Source organism: Amblyomma maculatum, chromosome 1 (genome assembly GCF_055883805.1).
Source record: "Amblyomma maculatum isolate TAMU_Amacu chromosome 1, ASM5588380v1, whole genome shotgun sequence".
NCBI lineage: Eukaryota > Metazoa > Arthropoda > Arachnida > Ixodida > Ixodidae > Amblyomma > Amblyomma maculatum.
The window spans coordinates 302,135,017-302,150,896 of record NC_139344.1 but is presented as its reverse complement, the minus strand read 5'-3'; the positions used below and the strand labels follow the sequence as shown (position 1 = coordinate 302,150,896).

General features: G+C 47.7%; 2 protein-coding genes across 7 annotated transcripts in view; one reads left to right on the top strand and one right to left on the bottom strand.

Annotated features, from left to right (window-relative positions):
- PAPLA1 (Phosphatidic Acid Phospholipase A1) overlaps positions 1-15,880 on the bottom strand; it is an 88,508-nt gene that overhangs the window by 50,949 nt on the left and 21,679 nt on the right. The window lies entirely within an intron of this gene.
- Positions 5,878-14,023, top strand: LOC146206943 (uncharacterized). Its single transcript, XM_084587576.1, has 2 exons — positions 5,878-6,688; positions 13,947-14,023. Exons 1-2 carry the CDS (start codon positions 5,878-5,880, stop codon positions 14,021-14,023), a joined length of 888 nt encoding a protein of 295 aa, XP_084443702.1.

Below are 15,880 nucleotides of genomic sequence, written 5' to 3'. Positions count from 1 at the left end.
TCTATCTGGTCTGTTGGATTAGAGGCTTTCATACCTTTGGCGTTTCTAAATCAAATCTTTCATCTCCTTAGACAGTTTACCGGTATCCTCTCTAACTATCCTACCGCCTTCTTCTACAGCGCACTCAATAATGATATAAGGAAAATAAAACCGCGGCAGGCACAGGACGGAGGGTGGAGACAACACAGGGTGGTCCACCCTCCGTCCTGTGCCTGCTGCGGTTTTATTTTCCTTATGTCTCACCAACTGGCCTACACTTCTACCCTGCAATAATGATATCTTTGAAATTATTGTTCATTGCTTCTAGGCTAATGTCATCATCCTCGGTTAGAGTTGAATATTTATTCTGTAGCGAGATCCTGAACTCTTCTCCCTCCCCCTCACCACTAATTCGTTGATGGACTTCTTTCTTACTAATCTGTTTCGTTCCTGCTTCAGATTTAGACTAATTCGGGACCTTACCATCCTGTGGTCACTGCATCGCACCTTCCCGATTACCTCTACATCCTGCATAATGGCAGGGTTAGAATACAGTATGATGTCAATTTCATATTTAGTCTCCCCGTGAGGACTTTTCCATGTCTACTTCCTTTTCTTCCATTTGCTGAAGAAGATATTCACGATTCTTACGTTATTACGCTCTGAAAACTCAACCAGTAACTCCCCCTGCTATTCTTAGAACCAATGCCATAGTCACCACTGCCTGGCCTCCTGCCTGCTTTTTCCCTACCTTGGAATTGAAGTCACCCTTTAGTACAGTGTACTGCGTCTTTCCTTTTCGCATTGCCGATTCTACATCTTCATAGAAGCTTTCAACTGCCTGGTCATCATGACTACATGTAGGTGCGTAGGCCTGTACAACCTTCAGTTTATACCGCTTATTAAGCTTAATTACGATACCTGCCACCCTCTCATTAATGCTATAGAATTCTTCTATATATTACCAGCTATATCCTTATTGACAAGGAAACCTACTCCTAGTTCTCGCCTCTCCGGTAAACCTCTATAACACAGTACATGCCCATCCTTCAGTACAGTATATGCCTCATTCAGCCTCCTAACCTAATTAAGCCCTATACATCCCATTTCATACCCTCTAGTTCCTCTAACAGCACTGCAAAACTAGCTTCACTAGGTAGGGTTCTAGCGTTAAACGTTGCCAGGGTCATTTTCCAATGGCGGCCTGTCCAGCGGAGTTAGGAATTCTTAACACGAACCGCTGTGTCACAGGTCTGACCGCCGCCATGGTCAGTTGCTCCGCAGCCGCTGGTGACTGAGGGCCGAGGTTTTATAGGACTAATCACGGGAAGTTGCGGCTGAATACTGCACCAGGGTGGCCTACTCCTGTTCTGGTGAGGGAATGCGTTGCCGGAACTGTTCATCGGCATCAGGTCGCACGCCACACCTGTTTATGCAATTCCATCAGCACGCATATTCTTTTTTTTTTTTTTATCCGGTAGAGAACTCGCGGCACCAGGGAACCAGTCATCTTGAATGCGAGGTGGATCTTCAACCTTTACGCCACCACTGCACCTCGAAAATAGCATGCCACCAAGAAAAGAAGTGTTGGGTAGAGGCACCACTTTGGATACCGGCGTATCTGGGAGTGAGGTGAGAGATGCAGCAGAGCCCGCCCAGGTTCCCGACACCGCTGCCCTTATGAAGCAGATGACCATGACTGAAATCTTTTCGGCATCAACCCGTCAGCTCGGCTCAGTGGCTGGCGCCAACCCAGCCGCTGCATCAATGACAGTATGACAGTATCGCGCCCCCGGATAAATGTAAAGGTTCTCCCATTTTCTGGCTACACGGATGCAAAGTCAGTCCACGAGTTTTTGCAAGAACTCGAAGACTATAACACGGCACTGGGTTCTCCAGAACACGCGGTGTTACAGCAGATGCTGCCCGTAGCACTTGTCGAGAGTATGGCGCGATGGAGACGCTGCCAACCAGCCTTCCAGTCGATGGCAGACTTATTTCAGAGATTGTTTTTGCACCGGATGCTTGAGGAGCTCACGTTGAGCATCCAACCCCCAGAAGAGAAGCTTGTACGCGCAATGCAGGAGCTCTACAAGAGGGCAGACACCATGGCAACCAACCATCATCAGGTCGTGCATGTAATCAATGCCATCCGCACTTTAAGCCGTAATTGTGGGCACGAAGAGTCGGACACGACTGAACTGAACTGAACTGTTTTTGTAAACCTCGAGGCCCTAGCGAAGGAAGCAAAGGTATTGCAGGCAGATTTACTCGCTGAATTGCATAGCGCTTGATTTTTGCCGCGTTTTCACTGCAGCGCGTGGCTTCACCGCATCACTAGCGCACACATGGGTGGGATCGTACGGAGTTACAGCACTGACTACGCCGCTCACCTACCAGCTGTGGTCCTTCACAAGCGGTGAAGCCACCGGTCCGGTACACGTAGCTGAACTGAAAGCTTCGCAAGGATAACGGTGAGGCAGTGGAAGCTCAAAGCAAAGCAACGACCTCCCCACAAGTAAAGTGTACCGGTAGCAACTCGGTTCGCAGCCGACGCTATAACTTACGGCCAAGGTAGTGCACTACTGCGTCTAACGTTTTTGCTTCTTTCAAAATGCCTTCTGATAAGATTTTGCAGCAACTAAAGTGAGGAAGACTGCTGATGGGGCGAGAAACCGAACCGTGTGCCTGGTCTAAGAAGGAGCCACTCACACAACTAGGGGGGACCCCCTAGTTTGTCGTGGTTTGGTTATGCTGGCCATCATCCAGTGAAACCGGGTCTCGGAGCCCGCTGCCCAGGCCTGGAGCACAGGCAACGGAGAGCCAGGAACATGCGGGGCTAAAACGCCTGCCGAAAAGAGGTCCCGGAGAATCCAGCGCCACATGGGGAGTGGTCGACAGCAGAATGATGCTGTCGAGCGGTGAGATGAGAGGTCAGATTGCTGCCAGCCTGGCAGAGCCGATAGAGGAGCAGCAGCAAGCATGGTGTATTGGCAGTCGAGCCCACAGCCGTGCTGTGGCCCTTGGGAAGTGACCACTGCACGAGACGGACCTGAAGGACTGGCCCCATCCCACCCGCTGCCTGACGAACCCTCTAAGCAGAGCCGGTCGCTGCGCCTGAAACATGCTAATTTGCACACCAGAGAAGACAAGTCGACACTGGACGCCGACCCGGCCACGGACGTTGCCCCGGCTGTTGTCGAACCCCCGGTAGGACGTTGAGGAGGGAGAAGCACGTGGGGCTCGCGCCAAGCATTCAAATGCCGTGCACATTTCCCCGACTTCCAATCACTGCCCAGCATATCCCTTCCCTCTCTCGTGAGAGTGGGGAGAACCAGTCCCACGCGGGGGTCCTTCATGCTTCGTCCTTGCTGCTGCTTCCAGGCGCGACCTTCCCTGACCTCAACCACGGACGCCATGTGAGAAATAAAACCCCTCTGTTTTCACGTCCCGCCTCTCTGTGTGCCTCTCGTGAACAGAGGAATGCCTATCATTCAATGAGAACACAGGCAGCGCAGCCTCAAATAGCTGAGCTGGGATCACTGATATCGGTGCCATCTACGGCCAAGCATATCATGAACACTCCAGGGGCGCAGTGTCAACGCATTACAATTCTTACACCATGAAGAGACAGGTTTATGTTCTCCCACATCTGCTGAATGTGCCATAATTCCAGCAAGAGTACTTGACGTGAGTGCAGCTCTGTTTTTCCTGAAGGCAATGTTGTGGATGAATGTCTCATAGTGTCGCTGCAGTCAGGGCGGTATACAACGCCTGGTGAACAAGTCCGTTTGAAAACTATTCATGTAATCACCAAGGTTCTTGTCTCCAGAAGAGAGAAAAGCTTTGCATATTCTCCTAGACGAATCCACCATTATTACTCTCCCCGCTGACAAATTCAGTTCTACTGTGGTGATGAACCGCCGTGATTATATGAAGAAAAAATCTTGGCACTGCCAAACAGAAGCTTAAAGGAGTATAGACACCATTTTTTGAAGCGTCGGAAGGAATACGATTGCTTTCTTGGTTATACAGAGATGCTCCCCAAGCAATCCCAACCTCGAAGATATTTTAATTTGATTTTAAAAACAAGCCAGGCAAGTACTCCGTTTTTCAAAACCCATTGGCATCGACATCTCTGTGACGAAAACGTGTACATAGGTAAACAACATGACGTCATCAAACAACTCTGACGTGGAGTCGGCAAAGCAAAGAGCAGTGACGACACATGGCCGGATTCGAACAGCGCCGCCGCCGCTTCCGGCCATGCCTGAGAAAGAACTCCGCTTCTGCTCGCTTTACTCGATGGCTTCTTCGTTGGTGCATGTTACAATTACCTCACCGGTGTACGTATGGAGACTGCCTGCTAAACTCAGGCCCCAACAGCATGCCTGCACAAGTGTAGGGCTTACGGCAACGGTGTCTGTCGATGGCGCGCCGGGAACATACTGCGCCGCTCCCCGCCTACCCTAGACGTCGCTAGCCCTAGCTGGTTTCACATCGAAGCGCCAACGAAAGGCGCTTCGGAACGAGCGCGACGCCTTCAGCAGCGGAGCTAGCTGACTGACATCAGGTGCGTCGCACCGGGCAGCAGCTGTCGGGAAAAAAAAGTTCGCTTGTATCACTGTAAATATTTCTACAGGACCTCCGTATTGGCCGAATAATCCTCGCAATTTAATCGTGACTGATAGTCCTTTGTACAAATAGCTATGTAAGCGAATGAACAGCGATCTGCGATAGCTAGATTACCGATAGCGGATGCTGAGGCAGCAATGACTTGGGAGCCGATCGCGGCGGCCACGGCTTTACGCACCCAGATTGCCTTGACTGCGCCAGATGGTGCCACATGCTTGGACAGCGGCACGCAGGCCTGCCGCGTCGGGACCAATCAGCGCGTGAACAGGCGTGAGCACGGGAGCCATCGGGAGAGCTAACGGGTTACGGTGGCTGACCGCGTCATTACTAAAATATTTTTTAGAACAGCTTGGCTCACAGCGTTGGCCAACCGGACTGATAAAGCAGCATCTTTACGGTTCCTTTGTTCAACATTCCTACCAGTCGACATTTCCTGCGCGTCAACCGACCAAGCTTTCGTGGCTGCTGCTGATTCCTGCTTCGTCGCTTGAGTCGCAGGCGAGCGGGTCGGGATTAAAGTGCCCGGCAATGTTAGCAACATCCACGCTATTGGGCGAAACAACGTCGCAGTACTAATTATGCTACGCTGAAGCGCTGCTCGACGACGATATATTTTCGTGCACGTGCGACAGCAAGCAGACGAAAAACACGACCCGAATGCGTCATCAGATTTTGTGTTTACGCGATCACCAACCTTGCCAGTAGGGGGCGCTCGTGTGGCGTTCTCGTATCTTTGACGTCATCGCGCGCTCGTGTCCGGAGAGATCGAAACCGAAACTGGTCCTGATAAATGCACTGATAACAAATTAATTGATCTGTGCTGGGGCTTTTTGGGTCGCAGTCTCTTTGCTTTGGACCACTGTGGATCGATTAAAGCAAAAATACCGGAACAGAAAATGTACATGTCTATACTCCTTTAACAGGGATCCCACCTCAACAAAACCCCTTGCAGAGACATTCAATCGGCGCCCAGATTTCAAGAGGCTCACCTCATTTCAAGAAATGGTTGAGCTCCAGGCTTCTATGGCCTACCAAAAATTCACAAATCCGATATCCCTCTACAACGTCACAAAGTACTAGCCCCACTGGCCGGCAGAACACAGACTCACTTGCGACACATTCTGGCCATTTTATCCAACTTGTCTCTGACTAAGGCAGCCAAAAGTTTGCTCTCTTTTGAAGTGGTGTCGTTCATCAGTTTTCCAATGCCCCAGGCAGTGTCCATTGCATACAAAGCCCGCTGCAACATCCGGGACCGCCACAATGAACTTCACCGGGCTTGCTCCACCGCAGTCTTTCTTTGCGAAACCCAGCCGTCCGTCATTGCCATGGGAGCAGTGGGAGCAGATGTTCAACGTGTACTTGGTGGCATCCAGAGCCGCTGCATTCAAGCCAGAGCAATGCAAGGCTATTCTTTTGCATTGTTTGGGGGCGGAAGGCCGGTGTGTTTATCAGACGTTACATGCAGGGATCAGCACCGCAGCAGCACTGTCAGCGTCAAGCGCCGCAGCCCTCGCCGATAACAAGTCTATTGTGGCCGCTCCTGACGAATACGACTCTGCACTAGCCGCTTTACGGCAGCAGTTTTCGACGTTGTGCAATGTTATCGTCGAGCTCCATCGTTTTCACCGCTCCAGCCAAAACGCAGGCGAGCCCGTTCATGACTTTGTTGTCACTCTACGGGAGCTAGCGGCACATTGTTCGTTTGCTTCTCAAGATGATGCTCTGCGGGATCAATTCGTTGCTGGCGTAGCTTCCAACCACGTACGTGAGCGGTTACTGCTCGAGGGTTTCTCACTGTCATTCGAGGATTCAGTTCGAATTGCACTTCAGTTTGAGCAAGCAGCGGAAGAACTGAAGGAGCTTTCTGCTTCGGTCGAGGCAATTTCATTGCTGCAGCGTCGTAAACCATCCTCAAATCTTTCGCAAAAAAGAAATGCGCAGCCAGCAGCTCCCTTTCAACAGAAGTTAACAAAGGGCGCAGGCTGCTCACGTGCTCCTCAGCGGAACCACCCCCCTGAGAAGCCAGGGATGGGTCGAGCGACCCATCCCAACAACACTATTGGAAGACGAAGTATTTCGTGTCTCAAAAGACAAATGAACTCTTTTCACTCTTTTGATGAAATAGTGCATAGGACAAGGACGAAGATAGAAGGGGACACAGAGCACTGACTGCAACTATTATACATCTGATCGGAAAAGAAGTGAAAGAAGTCAGTGGGAGGTAAGAAGAGAGAAATAATGACCACATGCCCGTCGCACCCGTCACACAACTGCCATTCGCGTCAAACACAAAGGAGCATTGCACCGGCAGAAACACGACAGTTGCCTTTCTACCATCCAATGCCTCCTTACTGACGGCGCGCGAACAAGAGGAGGCACCGCGAAGCCAGAGTGCCGAAGCAATGTGAAAAAAAAAAGAGAGAGAGAAAACGGCGAGTCAGCGTTTGTCTTCTAGGGATTTTTGTCGGGACAAATGTAACAGAGTGTTATTCATTAATTCTGAAGAAATAATAATACTATAAAGCGTAAAAATAAATTGGGGCCCACGTGTCTGTCATGGCATTAAAGGCGAAAGGTACAGCTAAATCGTTGTTACGGCCTCTTTATTTATCATTCAGGCACCGTCCTATTAATCCCATTTATACTTTTCCCCACAACAAAAGAATCTCATTTACTAGTCCATCAGTGCATTCAACAAATCAGTTTTTATCAGTCGTGTTTCAACCATGAGTTGGCTCTGTCACAAGGTTACTGACGGGGGTAAGAATTGACAGCGTGGAAAAAGTGGAGAAGGATACTCGCATCTCAAAACATAGCGCTATATTTTTTAGGTTATGTCACGTGACATCTGCATGTAGTGAATAACAACTGTCTTTCACAGCTTGTTGTAGTTATCAGTAAGCTGGCTATGTCCGCATTTTATTTCCTGCCCAAGCACGAACGCAGTTAGAAATATATATGAATATATATGAACTCACGGTTAGCTGCAGGGAAAGGCCGGGCATCAGGGGATTGAGGAAAATGTTGTCGTACTCCAAGCGTGCTTGGTACGCGGTGTTTTTTAGTGTCCGATGCAGAGCCATGCCCCGGGGAGGAGAAAAGCACAGCGAAGTGGTCCAAATGTTCCTCGCTCTTTCGTAGCACCTTCCTCAGTCGTCTCAACAGGCAGAAACCGCAACTGCATATATAAACTGCATCATTCTTCCTTACTTCCTTTTTTCCCGTCTTCTTAGTAGCTACATCTGAATAACTCTGTCATTTCGGCTCTGCCTGACCTACTTTACTTATTACTTCCATGCCAGTGCTGATCCTAGCCACGTGGCCCGCACTGGAATGTCCGTCCTCGTTGGTTCCAAGGACAAAGTGGGCCATTTTTTTTTTCCATTTGAGGAAGCTGTCCTAGCAGTTTCTGATTTTCTGCCCTTAACAAACCTACTTCATTTTCTAAATCAACCACACAAGACACTAAACTGCCCTTTTTTCGTTCAAATCTATCTAGGCGCGCACTCAGCACGCAACACCGACACAAAAAGTCACTGCCTTCCACTTCACCTACCGAGTCAAAACGCGTTTCCTTGAGATTAACCTGCGCCTTGAGGAGTTGACAGTTGACAGCCGTGTGGTGCGGACACGTGTTCCATCGCTCCTCCGATTGCATGTGGCTACTGGAAACGGACGGACTGGCGACAGCGGGAGCTGCCGAAGCGTCAAATAGATGAGTTCTTTCTTTTATTAACTTTATTTCGTTTTCAGCTAGTTAGGTTAGGTGCAGCCTAAAGAATAGATTTTAGCTCTTTGTCCTAGCGGCCTGGTTTTTCGTGCCGGCAGCTAGGCTTTCTCGGCGTTTATTCCTTAACTATTTTGTTTAGATAAATATTGTCACAGAAGCCAGTGAAACTGGTTCAGCAGGTTTACTCACAGCTAAGTAAAAGCATGGAACCGACTGGCGGGTGAGCACCGAGAGCGAAGAAGACGAGCGCCTGCCAATCTCCCGAGCTTGCTACATGGCAGCGCCAGTAAGATAACATTGCGGCATTGCCCCTCCCGGTGAAAAAGGCATCGTTCCGATGCCGAGTGGCGAGGTCGAGGATAACGGTAGTCGGCGAGGATGCTGCATTCACATAAAGCAGTTAAAGGAAGCAAAAAAAAAAAAAAAAACACATGCAGCTTGACCTAGCGGGAGCAGAAAGGCTTCATGCTGGCGACATGTACGACTTCCGATTGTGCTTGCTGTCGGGATGAGCAAACAGTTCCTTGCGGGATCACTTCGTAGGTGACGTCGCTGAGTTTGCGTTGTACTTCGTACGGGCCAAAGTAGCAGCGCAGAAGCTTCTCGGAGCGACCCCGCTGGCGAACAGATGTCCACACCCAAACCTGATCGCCAGGGTTGTAAATTACCCCCTGTGACGAACGTTATAACGTCGAGCATCTTTAACTTGCTGTGTCCGGACTCTCAGTCTAGCCAGCTGGCGAGCGGCCTCGGCATGCTGCACGAATTGGTCGGCACCGGCAATCGATGGGTGGGCAACATCTGGCAGTAGCATTGCGTCCAGCAAGGTGACAGCCTCGCGACCGTACACCAAGCGAAACGGTGTGAAGCAGGTCGTTTCCTGGACTACGGTGTTATACGCAAATGTTGCATACTGTAGTATCTGGTCCCAGTTCTTATGGTCTTCGTCGACGTACATAGAAAGCATATTGGCGATGGTCTTATTGAGTTGCTCAGTAAGGCCATTCGTCTGAGGGTGGTAAGCTGTTGTTCTGCGATGACAAGTGCCACTGAGCCGCATCACTTCCTGGGTTAGAGCTGAAGTAAATGCCGTGCCTCTGTCAGTTAGAACGATCGCAGGGGCACCATGACGAAGGACTAGATTAAAGATGAAAAAGTTGGCAATATCAGTAGACGTGCCACTGGGAAGAGCTTTCGTCTCACAATAGTGGGTTAGATAATCTGTGGCGACTATAATGTACCGGTTGCCCAATGATGACATAGGAAATGGGCCGAGCAAGTCCATACCAACGTGGTGAAAAAGTACTCGCGGAGGAACAATAGGCTGCAGCAGGCTGGCCGGCTTGACAGGTGGTATCTTCCGACGTTGGCAATCACGGCACGTCCTAACATAGCGCTGAACCATAGCACCATAGCGGCAAGCTTGGGCCAGTAGTACTTTTGTCATACTCGTGCCAAGGTGAGCGAAAAACCGAGATGTCCGGCAGAAAGCTCGTCGTGGCATGCCTGCCAAACGTCGGTACGGAGCGGCATTGGGACAACCAGCAGATACTGAATGTCTGTGGAAGCATATTATTCTGCTGGGGGACATGAACGGCCACATCGACGATCTGGATGGATACACGGATTGTAAGCTAATGCTAGATTTCTGTGAGCGACACGATCTAGTTATAGTAAATAGAGAAACAAAATGTGAAGGCCAAATCACGTGGGAATTCCGCAACAGGCAGACGACCATTGACTATTGTCTAGTCGCAGGAAATCTATAGCAAGGTCACAAAAATGGAAATAGACGAAGAAGGGGAGTGTAGTCTGGGAAGTGATCATAAACGTATTAGTCTGCAGATGGGGCCCTTGATGAAAAGAAAAATGGAACTTAGACAAAACGTAAACGCAAAATTAAACGACGATCAAATAGCGCAGATAGCAGCAGACATAGAGGAAGCAGTAGAGAAAAGCCCCATGGAAGACTGGGATTATGAACAGGTAGAACTACTTATAAGAAGGAAAATTAAGGAGGTTAAAGTAGCAAACCACTGGAATGGAAAGAGGAAGCCACGAAGCTGGTGGAATAAGGCAATCAGGGAAACCATTGAGCAACGATGGGCTGCTTCAAGAGAACACCGAGAGGCAAAAAAAGCACAGGTATCTCAGGAGGAAATCGACCAAAAATGGGAATCATATCGACAAAAGAAACTTGATGTACAGGCCCTCGTCCAAAGTAAAATAAAGCAGTCCACCGATCGCTGGATGGTTGACGTACACGATGCCTCTAGAGGCGGACCAAGAAAATTCTGGAACCATATAAGCTGGCTAGGTAAAGAGAATCAAAGAAAGTAGGACCGCATTCAAGATAACGAGAGAAATTGTTTAAAGGGAGACAATACAGTGAACTACATTCCATCAGTTATAACAGAGTCATTTAAGAGCGACGATAGGGTAATCTCCACAAATCAAGAAGCAACACAAGATAGCTGAATACAAAGCGGCTTAGAACGGACCAATCTAAACTGGAAAAAGGCAGAAAAAATATTCCTGAAAACACATCTACAGGAATAGATGGAATTCCGATCAAGCTGATTAATGAACTCGGTCCAAAAAGTAAGGAAACGTTGTTAAATGCTCTGGAAACAGTCATAACGAATAAGAAAATTCCGGACAGCTGGCGGCAGAGTAAAATGAATTTGATTTATAAAGGGAAAGGAGAAAGGATGCACATAAAATCCTACGGGCCGATTACCATAACATCTATTATGTACAGGTTAGCCATGCAGGCGGTGAAATTAAATGTGCAAGCATGGGTAGAAAGTAACAAGATACTCGGGGAACTTCAGAATGGCTTTAGAAATGGTAGGCGCTTAGATGATAGCCTGTTCGTGCTCACCCAATGCATCGAAATATCTAGAGTGGAAAATAGACTTTTGTATTTAGCATTCCTGGACATAAACGGGACGTATGACAACGTAAACAGGGAACTAATGTGGAACATATTAAAATAATAAGTTATTGGTTATGAGATAACAGAGTTCCTACAGGAAATATACCGGGATAACAAAGTAGAAATTACATTTGAAGGGATAAGAAGTACGGAAGCTGTCAAGGTATGCAAAGGATTAGGACAAGGTTGTCCTCTATCACTGCTGCTGTTCATACTTTATATGATAAACCTGGAATGGAGAATACAAGAAAGTCACCTAGGTTTTAACCTGTCATATGGATTAGGTGGAAAGGCGGTAGAGCAGCGCCTCCCCGGTTTGATGTATGCAGACGATATTGTGCTGCTAGCTGAGAGTCTGGAAGAATTGCAAACTCTAGTTAAGTATTGTGGAGACGAAGGGGATGCTCTAGGCTTCAGTTTTAGCGCAGTCAAGTCGGGTCTGATGATTTTGAGCGGCTCAACTGATCAGGGTCTTAAAATACAAGGCCATGAAATACCCAGAGTAGCAGAATATAAATATCTCGGGCTATGGGTAAACGAAGGATTGGCATACATTGGAAAGCATGAGCAATCACTTAAGGCCAAAGGGCAAAGAAATGCCGGGATAATGAAGTATAGGGCATTGTGAGGATACAACAGGTATGAGGTTTTGAGGGATTTGGATAGCAATTATGGTGCCCGGGCTTACTTTCGGAAATGCGGTTTTGTGCCTAAAATCAGAGGTACAGTCGACATTAGAAATAAATCAGAGAGCCGTCGGACGATTAGCACTAGGTGCCCACGGCAAAACCACGAATGAGGCAGTACAGGGAGATACGGGCTGGGCATCTTTCGAAGTATGGAAAGCTCAGAGTAAAATATTATATGAGGAACGCCTGAGGAAATTGGACAGTAACAGATGGGCAGCTAAAGTATTTAAATACCTATACCTAAAAAGTGTTGACTCACAATAGAGGAAAAGAACTAGGAAACTAACGAGTAAGTATGCCGGTCACAAAGACAAAGAAATAAAGAGCGTTAAGCAACAGGTGAAAAACACAGAAGGTAAAAATTAGATAAATTTGATGGAAAATAAACAGAGTGTGGAATTATACCGAAAGTGGAAAAGGCAGACCAGGAAGGAAGCTTTCTTTGATAACTCAAGAGGCACTGCCCTACTTTTTGAAGCTAGATCAGGGTGCCTTAGAATACGCAGCTACAAAAAGAAGTTTAACAATGAAGATGACGCATGCGCTGTATGTGGTAACTCCAGTGAAACAATTGACCATATTACACTCGAATGTGATGGTATCCATCCGGAAGTCGATGCAGGCACAGTCACTCTTCCTGAAGCTCTGGAGTTTAGAGATACCAGTGGCCGGGTGAATAAACAGGCAGTGGAAGCTAGAAGATTGGTGGCTTAAAAGCAGAAAAGTGACATAATGTTAGTAATGTAGAAACAAAAATTTAATAAATAGAATGATGTTATAGTTAACCAAACTAAATCAATAATTAAGATATAGGGAGAAAAATGAGCATGATAGCTACTGCTACCACCCCGTTTCAAAGGGGACGCTTCTATATTCCAGCCATTCCACCCATTCATTCATCCATCCATATATATCTGTGTATGTGTGGATAAACGGGTTGCTCCAGAAGAGGGCAAATACGGGCTGGTTGGTACATGCTTAAGAATAGCTGAGTCCCTGCTAGCCAAATGTAGACAGAAAAGGAACCGGCGCGTTGATGCTGGTCTGACAACAATAAAGAAAACGACGTGTATCCCGTACGTGCACAAAGTTTCGCACAATCTAAAGAAAATTGTGAGCAAAGCTGGTATTAGGTTGGTTGTTTCGGCCAAGAACAGATTGAGTGGATTGTGGAAAAGCGTGAATGACGATGGAAATACGAAAAGAGGCTGCCAAAAATGGCACAAGAAGAAGTTTGTGGACTGTTGCGTCAGTGTTGTGTACAAGATCCCGACATCATGTGGCCATTTTTAAATCGGCGAGACAGGACGCTGCATCAATGATAGACTACGAGAACATGCTAAAGATATTAAAAACAAGTCACCGAGAAACCATCTTGCCATCCATTGCACAGAATGTAATGACCGCGAAGCGCATCTCAAGGAAACCAGCATCATCACCAGATACAAAGAAGAAATCTCCAGGCTTATCTCCAAGGCTTCCAATATAGAAAAGTTAGGAGGCACCTGCATCAGCAGCCCATCGATAACATTATACCCCAAGGAATATGACTATCTGAATCAGTGACTATGCATTTTTTCCATGTGGTAATGTGGTTGCGCGCATTCCTTTTTGTGCTTTTTGTGTTTCTCTCTTGTTATTTTTCCTTTATATACAGGTAACAACAAATCATTTGGTTGTGTCTGTCGTTCACGTGTCCCATTTCCCCTAGCGCTGTTTTACTCTATTCTTAAACGGGTTGTGTTCTACGGGATGGCTGGAGTCTGCTTCCACCTTCGAAAACACCACACTGTGCAAAATGGCTCAACACTGCATGAGTATCAACAAGGAACGCTGCCTCCACAGTACTTACCTTCACATTCAAAGGTCAGTTTATCAAACAAACTACTGGAACTGCTATGGTGTCTTCGGCTGACGGCACTTGTGGAGTTTCCTGCGCTGCCACACATTCATCTGGTCGCCACTCGTGCAGTGCCGTACGTTCGGCTGAGTGAGCACGACACAAGTGTGCTGCACCGTGCTACCGCGGGGACCGACGGTGGAGCATAGTGCTATCCAGTCGTGCAGCGCGCGCTAATAACGCTTTCATCGTATCTGTATTCGCTCTACAACGGCCAATAGCGAGAAAATAAGAGGAAGCATTTCAGGTGGGCGCATAGTAAGGAAATGAACACGTCAGCAACTGCAATGCACTCTGCCATAACGCAGTCACCGGCCAACAACCCGTGCGAAGGTCTAAAATGTGTGCAATGTACAGAAGCATAACACTGTTGTAGTGCCTCACAAACCTACACCGCCACAATCGCAACATTTCGCAGCATGCGCCAGCGTCGCTAGTTTAGGAAGGTAGGATGGCCTCTGAGACTGTCAAGAGTCTCTGAGGTTATGTAGAACAGACGGCAGAAACAATGACGGCCCTCTCCGTGTCTTTCATAGGTTCGGCTGGAACACACAGGGACGGCCTACTCGTACCATGTTTGACATCAGTTCCTGCGCAGGTCAGGAAGCAGGAAGCAGCGCACGTTGATAAAAAATCCATATAAAAAGCCTACTTTTAATAAATATTTAAAACTCTATCTAAAGGGAACATTGCATTATCACCAAGAAAGATGGACGGATGTGTGGGTATTTGTTTCTTGTGCAATTCGGAAAAATGACGTCTCCTTTGCTGTTTAAGTCTCGGACATTCAATTAAAACATGGAGCACTATTAGCCGGTAACCGCATCTCGAAAAATGTGGTGAAGGAGAGTTTGTTAAAAGGTATGAATGTGTTGTATATGTGTGACCTATTCTCAGCCTGCACAGAGCTACTTCTTTAAATCTGTTTCGTTTTTCTTTAGTGTACCTGCCTATCCTTGGTTTCATTGTGCAGTTTATTCTCAGTTGCTGTTTCCCATTCCTCTTGCCATTGTTGTTAAACCATGTTTTTATTGTGTGGCTTGAGGTCCTGATAAGTTATCTTGTCAATGTGTGTAGTGTTTCAAAGGGCAGCTGATACAGCAAGCCTATCGGCTGCCTCGTTACCTAGTATACAGCGGTGGCCTGGCACCCAACACAGTGTAACTTTAAGTTCTAGTTTATGGGCAGACATAAGGGTGTTATAAAAAGAATTCAGGACTGGATTTTTATTATGCCATTTCCAAGAGGATAGGGACGTTAGAACACTGAGGGAGTCTGTGTAGATGACCGATGTCTGTATTTTCTTTTCTATAATGTGTCTCACAGCTAAAAAGATACCGCAGCATTCAGCGGTAAATATACTTGTATGTCTGTTCAGTGTTTTTAACTGTAAAAACTGTGGTCGATGTGCTGCACAAGAGACTTGAGCAGACTTTGAGGCATCAGTGTAATACTCATTTCATATGTACCGTCTGTTGCAGAAGTTTGCGGCCCAACGCGCCGGGCAGAGGAGCAGTATCGCTCCCGAGAGGCGGCGCTGCGCCCGCCGGCGCTGCCTGGTGACGTAGCTATAAAGAATGAGGAGGCTTGTTCTCTTCTCCTCATCCCGCGGTTGATATCGCACATCTTTGCTCTCAGCCGCGGGATGAGGGGAAGAGAACAAGTCTCCTCACTCTTTATAGCTGCGTCACCAAGCAGCGCCGGCAGGCGCAGTGCCGCCTCTCGGGAGCGCTACTGCTCCTCTGCCCGGCGCGTTGGGCCGCAAACTTCTGCAACAGACGGTATTTTGCCTGAAGTGGCATGAAGGGCTGCTGTATGGCAATAGAGGACGAATGTTTCCCGACTTCAAGGAACAATAGGTCACAATTAACAGCGTGTATTTCCCAAAGAGGAATTAAGTCTTTCATGGAAGTTGTATGAAGACTGGTAACCGGAACGTCCAGATGTTTACCCTTTCACAGTTGGGCGTTTCTGGGCATGACGCACCCCCAGTGCCGGCTTGGTTT

Excerpts from the sequence above, each read along its gene's own strand:
- LOC146206943 (XM_084587576.1), top strand. The coding sequence starts at position 5,878 with ATGAACTTCACCGGGCTTGCTCCACCGCAGTCTTTCTTTGCGAAACCC. Across the intron at positions 6,689-13,946 it reads CAACACTATTGGAAGACGAA|TGCCGTACGTTCGGCTGAGT; the intron begins GTATTTCGTGTC and ends CCACTCGTGCAG.